The sequence below is a fragment of the Schistocerca americana genome, chromosome 5 (genome assembly GCF_021461395.2).
Source record: "Schistocerca americana isolate TAMUIC-IGC-003095 chromosome 5, iqSchAmer2.1, whole genome shotgun sequence".
NCBI lineage: Eukaryota > Metazoa > Arthropoda > Insecta > Orthoptera > Acrididae > Schistocerca > Schistocerca americana.
The window spans coordinates 135,944,585-135,957,182 of NC_060123.1; the positions used below are offsets into that span (position 1 = coordinate 135,944,585).

General features: G+C 47.1%; 1 protein-coding gene across 1 annotated transcript in view; it reads right to left on the minus strand.

Annotated features, from left to right (window-relative positions):
* LOC124615924 (probable nuclear hormone receptor HR38) overlaps positions 1-9,572 on the minus strand; it is an 82,821-nt gene extending 73,249 nt beyond the window's left edge. Inside the window, exon 1 of the mRNA XM_047144108.1 lies at positions 8,962-9,572. Within this exon, the coding sequence (XP_047000064.1) occupies positions 8,962-9,058 (97 nt within the window). The 5' untranslated portion in view covers positions 9,059-9,572. The remainder of the gene's footprint in view (positions 1-8,961) is intronic.
* Positions 9,573-12,598: the final 3,026 nt, after the last annotated feature.

Below are 12,598 nucleotides of genomic sequence, written 5' to 3' on the forward strand. Positions count from 1 at the left end.
GTTACTCTGTTGTGAGCAAAAGGATACAAAATTTATAGGTCCTACTAAAAACCACGCATAACGTTTTCTGCCCAGTAACAGTGTAGTGTTCTGCAACGTCTCAGCGTTGTGAGAACAACTTGATAAACAATTACTGTTTTTTCTCATTAGACCAGAACAGGTTAGTAACTGCTTACGATACATGTTATCTAAAACTGCTGTCGCCATTTTAATGATTTTTAAATTTTTTAATACTTCTTGTCATTTCTTTGATATCTGTGTCCTTTTTTTAGCAGATCTGCGTACATTAGACGACAAAAGCAGTCGTTCAGATCAAACGATGGTATGAAAATTCGTCTGACTATTTATATTGGCGTACAGGTGCCGTGTGGGGGTCGGTTCCGTACTCAGGGCAGCGCACAGACCGGTGAAGAGCTCCGACACAGTGCGGGTCTCCTTCGCAACAGTTAACCGCGCCGCGGCCCGGAGTCTGAGGTTTGAGGCCGCAAGCCTGTGGTAGTTCGCTTTCGGCGCCGTAAACGCAACGCTAGTTACGAAACTGTGTACGCGCGCGAGCGAAAGAAATCAGCTTTCGCGAAACAGGTGTTCCAGAATATTACTTAGTGGCAGCAGCCGGTCGATAAATATCGATACCCGAGGAGAAGCGAGTTTCTCTTCCGTGACGTTGTTTCTCCCGAAGACAAGTAACCACACAAGCGGAGAGATGTTGCGTTAATTCGTCACGCTCAGCTGGTGACCGAAGCAGTAACATAAAGAACGATTGTGTACCAGAATGGTGCAGTATCACTCGTCACCTGAGCTTCTTAATTTTTTAGCGATATCTCGAACAAAGTAAGAAGCAGCTAGTAAAAAGATTATGGAGTTCGATAAAGTTACTCGGAGAACGTAATTTCGTTAACTGTATAACTAAGTTAGCCCGCATACATCATTTCTCACTGGTTATCGCCTTGCTCGTACCTTTGAATCTTCTCATTGATACTGCGGTTGTTTCTTTGCAGAGATTTCAGTTACAGTTACTTCAGTCAATTAACGCGTTTGCTAATCCGAAAGTCGAGCTAATTCCTCGTAACTACACGGCAATCTGAACTGAGTTTCTTCAACGATCGCCATATTCCTTGGCAATATCGAGGAATAATCGCACCTTTCCTGTTCTCCACTCGAGCAAACTTGACAAGTATATTTACGAAGAAGATCTGGCTTTTCCGTATTTCACAGAAATTATGAGCCGAAATGTGTTGATCTTTCTGTACTTTTGCGCCTAGTGAGTATACTGGTAGAACGATTTTAATTTTATTGGATGTAATACTGATATCAATTTAAGGCGCCCATTCAGATAATTCTGCGTAGCTGGCCAGGCTCGTTATTGAGTATACGGTAATGAGAAAATGGAGAAATACGCACAACACAGGTTATACGAGAAGTTGACACTTAAGTAGGCTAAACCATTGTGTTAGTTTTATCAAGAGGGAACTACGACAAATTTTGAAAGCCAGCAGGGAACCAACCAACTCCTAAAACGTCCGAGATCGAGAAAGCCCAATGAAAAATAGTCTAGAACGTGTAAATAGTGTTTTTTCCATCGAGATGTGAAACATGCGACTGCGGCGTGTTTAATTTCTGTTCCAGTCTTCGTTCACTGTGCTTGTATTTGTTTCGACGGAACTTATATTTAACAATTTTATTTGAAGAATAGAAATAACCAGCCGTCAGCAGCACAAATTTTGTTATTAAACAGCTGCAGCTGACGGATGATTATTTCTGTTCTTTAAACGAGTTTCACAGTTGCTGACCGACAGCCACGAATAAAATTTTAACCATTTTATTCTGAAGTACCGAAAAAAATTTTAACTACTGGCTGTTGCGGAGAATTGTTGTGATGCAGTCAGCTAAGTGATACACTGAGCACGACGTGTGACAGGCGCGCCACCCAGAGATGAGCCATGGCTAAATTCTAGCAACGATCCGTGTAATCACCTTCTTTAAGCGATCGAGGGCAGACTGTCGTACATTTCCGCTGCTGAGGCGAGTCTGGAAGGGACCGCTATTCAGACCATGAGTACACCATCCCGAAGACTGCAGAAGGGAGGACCCCGTTCGTCCAGGGGCAGCCGGAGTTTCCGTTCTGCTTACTGTCGAATTTATAGCCTTTGCGTGTTGGTTATTGCTTGCCGAGGCTCGCGAGATTCTACATCCACATCTGCAATGTCGAGACCAGTGTAAAGTTCATCTCAGAGGGCACTTCCCACTGTATCAGTTATTACGGCTTCTTTCCGTCCCATTCACGTATGGAGCGTGGTGAAAGATAACTGCTTAAACGCCTTTGTGCTCATTGTTATTAATTGAAACTTTTTAAGTTTTCTCGGGATAGTTTGCGTGTTCTTCAACCGTTTGCCAAGTCAGGTTCTTCAATACATCCGTGACACTCTTTCATGTGTGAAACCAGCTTGAGACCATCCGTGCTACTCACCTCTCCTTTGTATAATATTACCCCATGTTAGTCCTATTTGGTACGCGTTCACTTCAGTACAACAGTATTATGTGACTGTTCACTTAATACCGCTACACATGTTATAACCAGGTATTTGTATGAGATGACCGACCCCAGACAGTAATGGCCGCTATCGACAGGGGATCTCAAGTTGATTCCGTTTTTCTAGATTTCCGGAAAGCTTTTGACACCGTTCCTCACAAGCGACTTCTAATCAAGCTGCGGGCCTGTGGGGAATCGTCTTAGTTGTGCGACTGGATTCGTGATTTCCTGCCAGGAAGGTCGCAGTTCGTAGTAATAGACGGCAAATCGTAGAGTAAAACTGAAGTGATATCAGGTGTTCCCCAGGGAAGCGTCCTGGGACCTCTGCTGTTCCTGATCTATACAAATGACCTGGGTGACAATCTGACCAGTTCTCTTAGGTTGTTCGCAGATGATGCTGTAATTTACCGTATAGTAAGGTCATCCGAAAAACAGTATCAGTTGCAAAGCGATTTAGAAAAGATTTCTGTATGGTGTGGCAGGTGGCAGTTGACGCTCAATAACGAAAAGTGTGAGGTGATCCACATGAGTTCCAAAAGAAATCCGTCGGAATTCGATTACTCGATAAATAGTACAATTCTCAAGGCTGTCAATTCAACTAAGTACCTGGGTGTTAAAATTACGAACAACTTCAGTTGGAAAGACCACATAGATAATATATAGTGGGGGGAAGGCGAGCCAAAGGTTGCGTTTCATTTGCAGGACACTTAGAAGATGCAACAAGTCAAAGGTTACACTACACTCGTTCATCCTCTGTTAGAATATTGCTGCGCGGTGTGCGATCCTTACCAGGTGGGATTGACGGAGGACATCGAAAGGGTGCAAAAAAGGGCAGCTCGTTTTGTATTATCACGTAATAGGGGAGAGCGTTTCTGAAGAAGAGAAATTTGTTAACATCGAGTATAGATTTAAGTGTCAGGAAGTTATTTCTGAAAGTATTTGTATGGAGTGTAGCCATGTATGGAAGTGAAACATGGACGGTAAATAGTTTGGACAAGAAGAGAATAGAAGCTTTTGAAATGTGGTGCTACAGAAGAATGCTGAAGATTAGATGGGTAGATCACATAACTAATGAGGAAGTATTGAATAGGATTGGGGAGAAGAGAAGTTTGTGGCACAACTTGACCAGAAGAAGGGATCGGTTGGTAGGACATGTTCTGAGGCATCAAGGGATCACCAATTTAGTATTGGAGGGCAGCGTGGAGGGTAAAAATCATAGGGGGAGACCAAGAGATGAATACACTAAGCAGATTGAGAAGGATGTAGGTTGCAGTAGGTACTGGGAGATGAAGAAGCTTGCACAGGATAGAGTAGCATGGAGAGCTGCATCAAACCAGTCTCAGGACTGAAGACCACAACAACAACAGGGGAGAGAGTGTGGCAGATATGATACGCGAGTTGGGATGGAAGTCATTAAAGCAAAGACGTTTTTCGTCGTGGCGAGATCTATTTACGAAATTTCAGTCACCAACTTTCTCTTCCGAATGCGAAAATATTTTGTTGAGCCCAACCTACATAGATAGGAATGATCATCAAAATAAAATAAGAGAAATCAGAGCTCGAACAGAAAGATTTAGGTGTTCGTTTTTCCCGCGCGCTGTTCGGGAGTGGAATGGTAGAGAGATAGTATGATTGTGGTTCGATGAACCCTCTGCCAAGCGCTTAAATGTGAATTGCAGAGTAATCATGTAGATGGAGACTTGTGATTCAGTGACTTTGTAGTCAAAGTACACTATGTGTTTTCGTTTTGAGAGCGACACGATTTCACGTTTCTGAGCGTTTAAAGGATATTGTCAAATCTTTGATTTGAGAAAAAATAAGCATTGAGGCTTCCCGACATTTGTGGGTGGACTGTAGGAAATCCAGAGAAAAGCGAAAGCTGGTTTCAGCGACTCTGGTGTGTGTCCGCAGAGCCGTGGTACGGACCCACTTGCGCAGACACACTTTACGGGCCTCGAAATAAGCGCGCGCCTTTTATTCGCAGCGCGGAACAGTGGCTGCGGCTCGCGTAAAAGCGGAGTAATGCCCGCACGTGGCTTTTTAATGTGTGTCGCCACGCGGCCGCCGTCGTATCGGAGCCTCAGTAAAAACGCTGCGCCCGCCAGCGGGGCGTCTCACACTGCAGCGCGCGGCGTAATTAATGCGCAGAAAGAGTGCGGGAAAACGAGTCGCCAGAAAGCTATTCCACGGTGATTAATGTCGGAGGGGGACGCAAGAACAGGACCTGCCGTCTCCAGGCGTATCTGCAGCGGTGTCTGGACAGCCGTCAGCCGAGCCCAATTAATTTCCACGTCGGAAATCTGCCCGTTGCCTCCCTGTCACAGCCGTGTACGTCGTTTCCGTGCGACAAACACTACTGCCTCACAGTCACGTTCCATTTTTGTACACCATTCTGTCAGACTTGTTGGCAACACGCTAGTTCAGAAGAAAGGAAGATCAGGTCAGTACAGAGGGAGTACATGAGCGTGTCGGAGAGGAGTCGGTGCGAAAAGTGGCCGCGTACTTTTCGAGGGGTCATTCCGACATCTACTTTATGCGTACACAAACTGGAAAAAAACTGCTAACAGTCATTCAGCAAAGGGACACAACGTAAGTGAAATAGTATGCGACGCACTGAGCTGCGAGGTACGACCCGCAGACGTCGCGCAGGAGTGGCAGTTATCCCTGAACGTAAATAAACATAACGTACTGTGCGTCAACACGCGCAGTGATACGTTACTGTTCCACTGGGAACAGTGAAGACAGTAAAACTGTTGCCGGCGGGAGTGGCCGTGCGGTTCTAGGCGCTACAGTCTGGAACCGAGCGACCGCTCCGGTCGCAGGTTCGAATCCTGCCTCGGGCATGGATGTGTGTGCTGTCCTTAGGTTAGTTAGGTTTAAGTAGTCCTAAGTTCTAGGCGACTGATGACCTCAGAAGTTAAGTTTCATAGTGCTCAGAGCCATTTGAACCAAGTAAAACTCTTAGGAACAACCGCTCAGGCGACCTAAAGTGGAATAACCACATACCAGTTGTAGGAAAAGCAGATGCCAAGCTGAGTATCATGAGAAGAATCTCAAGGAAATGAAATTCGTCCGCGAAAGTAGTGGCGTACAAGAATCTTGTTCGACCGGTTCTTGAGTATTTTTCATTAGTCTGAGCCCTTGCCAAATCGGTTTAACAGAATAGTAGAGAAGATCCTAAGAGGAGCGTTACGTTTCGTCGTGGGGTCATTTAAAAGCGCAAGACCGTTGCGGAGATGCACAACAGACTCCAGTGTGAGTCACTGCAAGAGAAGCTTTATGTATAACGGATAAAGTTACGCCAAAGTTTCGAGAGCGTACGTTCGAAAAAGAGTCGACAATGTGTGCTTCCTCCCACACATGTCTGGCGAAATGACCACAACGAAAACGCCGGAGAAATTAGAACTCATACGGAAGTGTATCGACAGTTTTTATTTCCACGCTCCATTCGTGAGTGGGACGGGAATGGGGGCAGTGATGGTACAAGAGTTACCTTCCGCCACACACCTTAAAATGGTCTGCGAAGTATAGACGTAGCTATGTTGATACCAACTGTGCAGACGTTGGGTCTACAAGGGCGCAACGCAGTAGCGAAACACAGGCAAGCAGCGAACACCTATCCACTGCATTTGACGGTGGATTAGTCCAGAAGCTAAATACAAACGTGTCTCTCAATTGAAAATGTAACCGAGGGCCAAATCATGGCTACGTCGATAGAGAGCAATGAGACATAGTAGCTATAGCGAATGGAAATGGGCGGATTGTGCCAAACAAGATGATGATTCTGCCTCGAGGGTAAACAGGACTATATGCAGAACACGCAGGAGTTGAAATTGCTGGTAGAAATGCGACGAACCCAAAGTCTCGTCACGTATGACAAAATTACGCGAACTAAACAGAGGCTGCAATAAAGAGTAATTTTTTCTACTTCCACTTTCAGAAATTCGCACCAGATGTACGCTTTCAGTCATACGTAATAGAACGTTCAACTCGACAAGTTGCAGAGATTACATCAGCCCAGAGAGGTAAATGTGAATGTCGTTAAAGCGGAACTTAAAAAATTCGCAAAGATGTCTGGAATTAAAAGTCACAGTTAAACGGAAGACCTATAAAACGATATTCATTTCGTACACAGAATAATCAAAAAAGCCTGATCTATTCAACGCTCGCGTATTACCGCAAATCTTTGTGATTTATTCAGTTCTGAGTGGCTTGAGTAATATAAGCAAAACGAAGATAAGAAGCAACATATTCGTTCAAAAAGAAGGAGCCGTACACTCGACAACTTCCTAAAAGCCAAAGTTTTCTTAAGTACTGTGTTGAAATATAAATGCATTTTAGAAATCGTAATGCAAACACACCAGGAGCTAGAATGTTAACTTTCTGCATGTTGCATTAGTTGCCATCCGATGTCGCTTTACTCAAATGATTTCTGAATCATTAAATAACAATTAACTGACATGACCTACACTCTCTTTCGGCGTGACGAACTATGCGGCAGATTGAAATCGAATGGTCTTTCCATAACAGCATACATAACTGTTGTTAGCGGTGTTGTTTACTCCAAAGGATTCACCACCAGCATGCGAGAGCTGAGGCCGCAAGAGTCAGTTTGCAGTCAATTTTTTGCTCTTGCGAATCTCTTCGGGGTGACCATAATCCCGAAGTGAGGTTTCTTGATCCAATAACGGGGTGTTATCTCCACGGCGTCCGCTGCTGCCACCTAGCGGGACCGACTGCAACCGGGTGGTGACGTCACTCGGTTTGAGCGTCACTGAACTCGCATCGAAGGTGGGGGCAGGGGGCGTTGCCTGAGTTTCACTGGGAGGCAACAAGCCACGGGGGAAAAACTTATTCTCCTGACAGCACCTGCCGTTCAGACTGATTTTCTTCGTTACCAAGAGCGAGGGATTTCTGTGCTGGTGCTTTGTAACAGACATCCCTTTTACCGTTTCTTCACTTAACTTTTTCCCTCGGTCGCAACACTCTGTGTAGAGACAACTGGCCCTAGCAAGCCGGTTATACATCTCTTGCTGACAATACTAGCACAGATAGACGGGAAGCATTGTCAGGGGTTACTTTTGACGTATTATTAAAATTATGATGTATTACGGAACAAACATGGATTAGATTGATGCGATCGCTAATTGTCTGCCTGAAAGAAACACGGATTAGTTTACATGGAAGGTTGCTCACAGGTTAGCGCGTATCGGCAGTGGCAAAGGCTGAGCTTTCGGCAGCTGCCGCTGGAAGCGCTGCGGTCGCGTTACCGAGCGAGATAAAGACAGAACGCGGTTGTGCGAGAGAGACGCGCACGAGAAGACTGAGATAGCCCGCAATGACGTCACCCCGCCGGATCAATTCCCTGATGCGCCCGCATGACGTCACGTGGCGCATGGGCGTGGATTGACGTCACGAGTGACGCAAGCAATTACGGGATCTCCCGTAAAGTGTTCGCGGCGCCTGCGGCGAAAAAAAAGAGGAGGAGGCAGGGGAAGATGGAGCGTCGGGGTTACGTCAGCGGCAGCGCGTCACAGCCGGGCCACGTGAGGACACGCTGCGTTCGGCCAGCGTCGCGCGGAAAATAACGCACGGGAAACGAAAATGCGCCGGCGTATTTATAAACACGAGGCGGCCGTCGGCGTGCCGGAGCGAGCGGACAGGAAGCCCACGGGTCGAAAAAAAGTTTCGGTTAACACCGGCAGCGGACGATTGAGATCGCCAAGCGGTTTTTGTTGGCCGGCGAAACAATTCGTTTGGTGGGTCCCCTCAGTCAAGACGGTCGTCAGTCATCCGGAGGGCGGGCGGCGCGACAGCTTTTCTTGGCGCCGGCCGGGCGTGTGGTACCGGTTCTGTCGCTCCTCCTCCACCATCACCAGACCGGCACTGCCACCACCACCGACACCAGCACGGTCCACTACACTTTCTCTCCGCGCGGCGTCGCCACTGTACCGTTAAGGCTGGCGGCGGGCGGCGTCTGCCCAGCTGCAGTACACTTCTGGCCTCCGAGCCGAGAACAGGCACTTTCTAATCGCTCAAAAAACAGCTCCGAACGAATCCACTCGGTGACAGTGTCGGCACACTCGACGAATGATCAATAAACGATAGTCCCAAAAAAAACCTCCTGTATCCTCTACACCTCTTAATAAAGTAATATTTACAGCCCAATCTGAGAGGCATACGTGCGGTTAAAGCGGATTTACTGACATTTTAGCAGCAGTGAGTTCGTGTTGTGATACACCGGATTCTCGGTCCTGTTCATGCTGGGTGTGTTTGTTAGTTAGCACAAGGTGCTCTGGACGTGAAACGGGAGTGGTCAGTGCACAGGTGTATGTTAGTGTTTCCTTTTCTCACTCAGCAAGCAAAGACAGAGAGAGAGACAGAGAGAGAGAGCAAAACAAAAACCATTTCTGTACATGGGCCAGACTTACTAAAGAACGCTGCAGCGTTGATGTCGTGGACACCTTGCTGACTGTTGTTGTTGCTGTCGTAGCATTTGCTGTGGTGGGAGCACGTTGTCGTTCGCATGTCTTCCGAGCATCATCCTGACCGAGATATCCCCCCACACCCCGGGCACTGTCGCACGGAACAGTACGTGGTAGCGTTATCCGACATAGGACAGAACCGGCATAGGCCGCAACGGCTACGTTTGTGTGTTTCTGGCTGGGGTGGGAGGTCTGAGGGGTGGTGTTTCTGTCACAGCACTTTCACTGTCGGGGCAGGTCGCGCCGCCGCGAACCGGCGGCAAGGCGGCTCACCACCCACCTGGCGGCGACGGCGAAGTCGGCTCCGGGGGCGGCGGCGGCGGCGTAGGCGCCGGGGGCGGAGACGCTCGTAGGGGCGGAGACGGCGGCTGTGGAGACTGCTCCTGTTCCGACTGCTCCAGCACGCTGCACTCTGCCTGTCGCGTCGCGTTCGCCTCTCACTCACTGCCGGTGCGATCCGCCGTGGCTGACTGTCCAGTTGCGGCGCGGCTGGCTAGTAACTGTGTCCCTCTGTGGGTGCACCGCTGTACGGCAGCGCGCGTCCGCACCGTGACAAGTATCGCACGAGACTGGCTCTCGCACCGGCCCTCTAACCCTATTATAAAACACCGCCTTCAGAGACCGGCCCGTGACGTCAGACGCTGTGTGACGTAACGGCCGGCGGGGAAGTGAGCCGTAGCAGCTGAGGGATCGAAGCGGCGCCGCTATTGGCCGGCCGCGCCGTCATCACGGCAGCGTCACTGCAGTGACGTCAGACCAGACAGAGAGCGCGCGCTCGGTGGAGGGGCGGTCCCCACCCTGGGAGCCCGCGCCGCCCACCTGCCCCCTCCGCCGCCCGGCCCCCACCATCTGGCCGGGCGGAGGACAGACGGATGCGGTCGATAGCGGGAGCTGGCCGCGGCTTGCGTTAGCGCGCGGGAAAAGGGGCACTCCCTGCCGTACTATCCCAATGGGTGCTAAACGACGCTCAAATTGCTTAGTAGCGGCTGTGATTTTTCTCAATTTATGCCTCGCGGTGCCGCCGTCATTTCCGTCCGGGAACGAGAGGCGCCAAGTCAGCGTCGTGACGCTGTCCTGCGCTGCGGATTAGAAACGAGAGAGTGCACGGCGGATATTGCCGTGAAAATGTAAAAAAACAGTTGTCAGTCGTGTGGTTCCTCAAGTGTTGTCTTGTGTATTTGCTTAGGCAGACAGTGTGATTGTGACATTTGTCCGCGTATGGATGTTTGCATGCTTGTCAGTGTGTCTGTTCGCAAAAAATATGTGCGAAAACTGCATTCCTGGATGTATGGATGTAACTGTATCGTTGTGTAAGTGTTGCTGTATGCGACGCGAGTGCCTGCGGAATGTTTGTTGAGAGTTGCTTAGATTGGTCTTAAGGAGACAGTAAATAGACAGATTAAACTGCCACATCTCCACTACGCAGCTATTTCCGCTTTTTTTTTTTTTTTTAATATTTTTGCACATATTGATATTCTTAGCGTATGAAAATGAGATGTAGTCTGAGGCAGCGATTTGCTATTTTGGTGCAGGTTGCTGTTCAAGCTTCTAGATACACAGAACCTGTCACCTTTGCACGTATAAGACGTCACGGAATTTTAGGGCAATGCCGTGGGCCAATTTAAAAGTGAATACAACATATACTAACTGAAAGGTGCGCACTCTTCTATAGGTTCAAATTTTGATAAGCCTCGCACACAAGAGAAAAAAAAATAGAGAAACGATGCGCTATATTTATAGATTTTCAAATCAAACTAGTTGATCTTTGCCGTACACTTCTGTTATTCATCACAGAAGAATAGCGTTGCCCTTTCCGTTAGAATATTGCGCACAAACGCCCTCACTGCTATTACAGCAAACTTCTCGATCCCTATGTTGGTTAAAAAAAATTGTACCGATATTTGTGAACTGTATGTGCAGGGAGTCATCAGTGACTACTTGTTTTTTTGCAGGTGGTCCCTGGCAGAGAGAAAAGATAAATAAATAATTGTATTTCGAATTGCAGGAGACCACAAGTCGGAATCCGAACTTTTTCTCAGAGACTGTGTCCCATGGATATATGAAAATATCCATTGCAAAATGACTGTAAAGGAGAAACAATTCCTGCCTTGTAACAATCCTAGGAAAATACATTGGCACAGTAGTTACCGGTACCTGATGAGAAATTAAGCCTATGAAGCAGCTTCATAGCGCATGGAGTCTGCTTTCATCCGCTACATTTCGTACGAACACTACACTTAAAACGTTTAGAACAATGCCATCTGTATTCTGTACTAGCTGCCATGTTTTTTTCATGTTTGCATTAAAAGACGTCACTGCAGGATATTCCTGACTTTGGGTTCCGTTTGCAGTCCCAATTCAGTATCTGTGCGGTATGTCGCAATTGGACAGTGAGCACCTCGCAGAGACGAGCAGTTGAAGGTTACTTTCCAAGGGGACTGCAAACGTCCACAGGAAGTCAGAATCAAAGTTGGGCAACTCATCAGCGTACATTCGAAATGTAGCACAGGCGTAGCAGTTAACAGTTAACGAACATTTGTGAAATGTGCAAGTTGCTTTTGTGTTTTGCCACCTATCGCTCACTTGGTGAAAGGCCAAGTTTGCCCATCGCGGCACTTGTGAGTGGAACATTTTGCTGCGTAGATGTTAAGCTGTGTAAGCTTGGCGGAGGTATCTGTCTGTACCGTTAGTATGGCAAAAACATGTCGGATGTAGTGATGCGATACGTGCGCTATTAGTTTAAAAAAGTCCTACTGATTTTAACTGAACGCCCTGGCTCTTATTAAATTAAATTTGATCAGCAAGAAATCCTAAAGAAGAGGGTCTGTTTTCTCGCGTACCCAACTTTCCAGACTGCTGCATTGACTTTGAGCAGTGGATGTTTCACGCGGAAGTTTAGTATTTTGCGTGTTCTGTACATCACATCACGACAACTCGCTATGTTTTGGAGCGTCTCCGTAGGTTTATCAATGACGTACATTTTGTCTGTGAAAACATCGCTACATGCAGGCCATTCGTATAACTGTTTTTTTTTTAATCTGCAATAAAATTAGATGAATGAAACCCAACTGCCTACAAATACAATTTTTGAACAATCTGTTCAAAAATTCATCTATGTCGTGTTGTGCCGCTGTGAGACTCAATACTTATAACGTTGTGCAACTTCAGATCAAAATCGGTTAAAAGACTAATGCATATTCTATAAATGTAGAAAGATTATTTTGGAGCACGGTAAGTGAATAGATTATGCAGTCTTACATCAATTACAGTGTCACTGAAGACATTCACAAGGCCTGTGCCACAGAAGTAAATGTAGCCATCGGGAGATGGGCATAGCTCTTCGAAACGGTAGGGCAATAAAATAAAATCTTTTCAAAAGTATTTGTGGCTTATTGTTGTGGTCTCCTTCGACAATCTTCACTTACTGGTATTCCTCATGGATCTACATGTGCGGATGTGTGTGTGTGTGTGTGTGTGTGTGTGTGTGTGTGTGTGTGTGTGTCTGTGTGCGCGCGCAAACGTCTAAAACGCCGTAATCTGGTTAACAGGCAGCATCTTACAGCCATCACTTTCCATCTGTTCG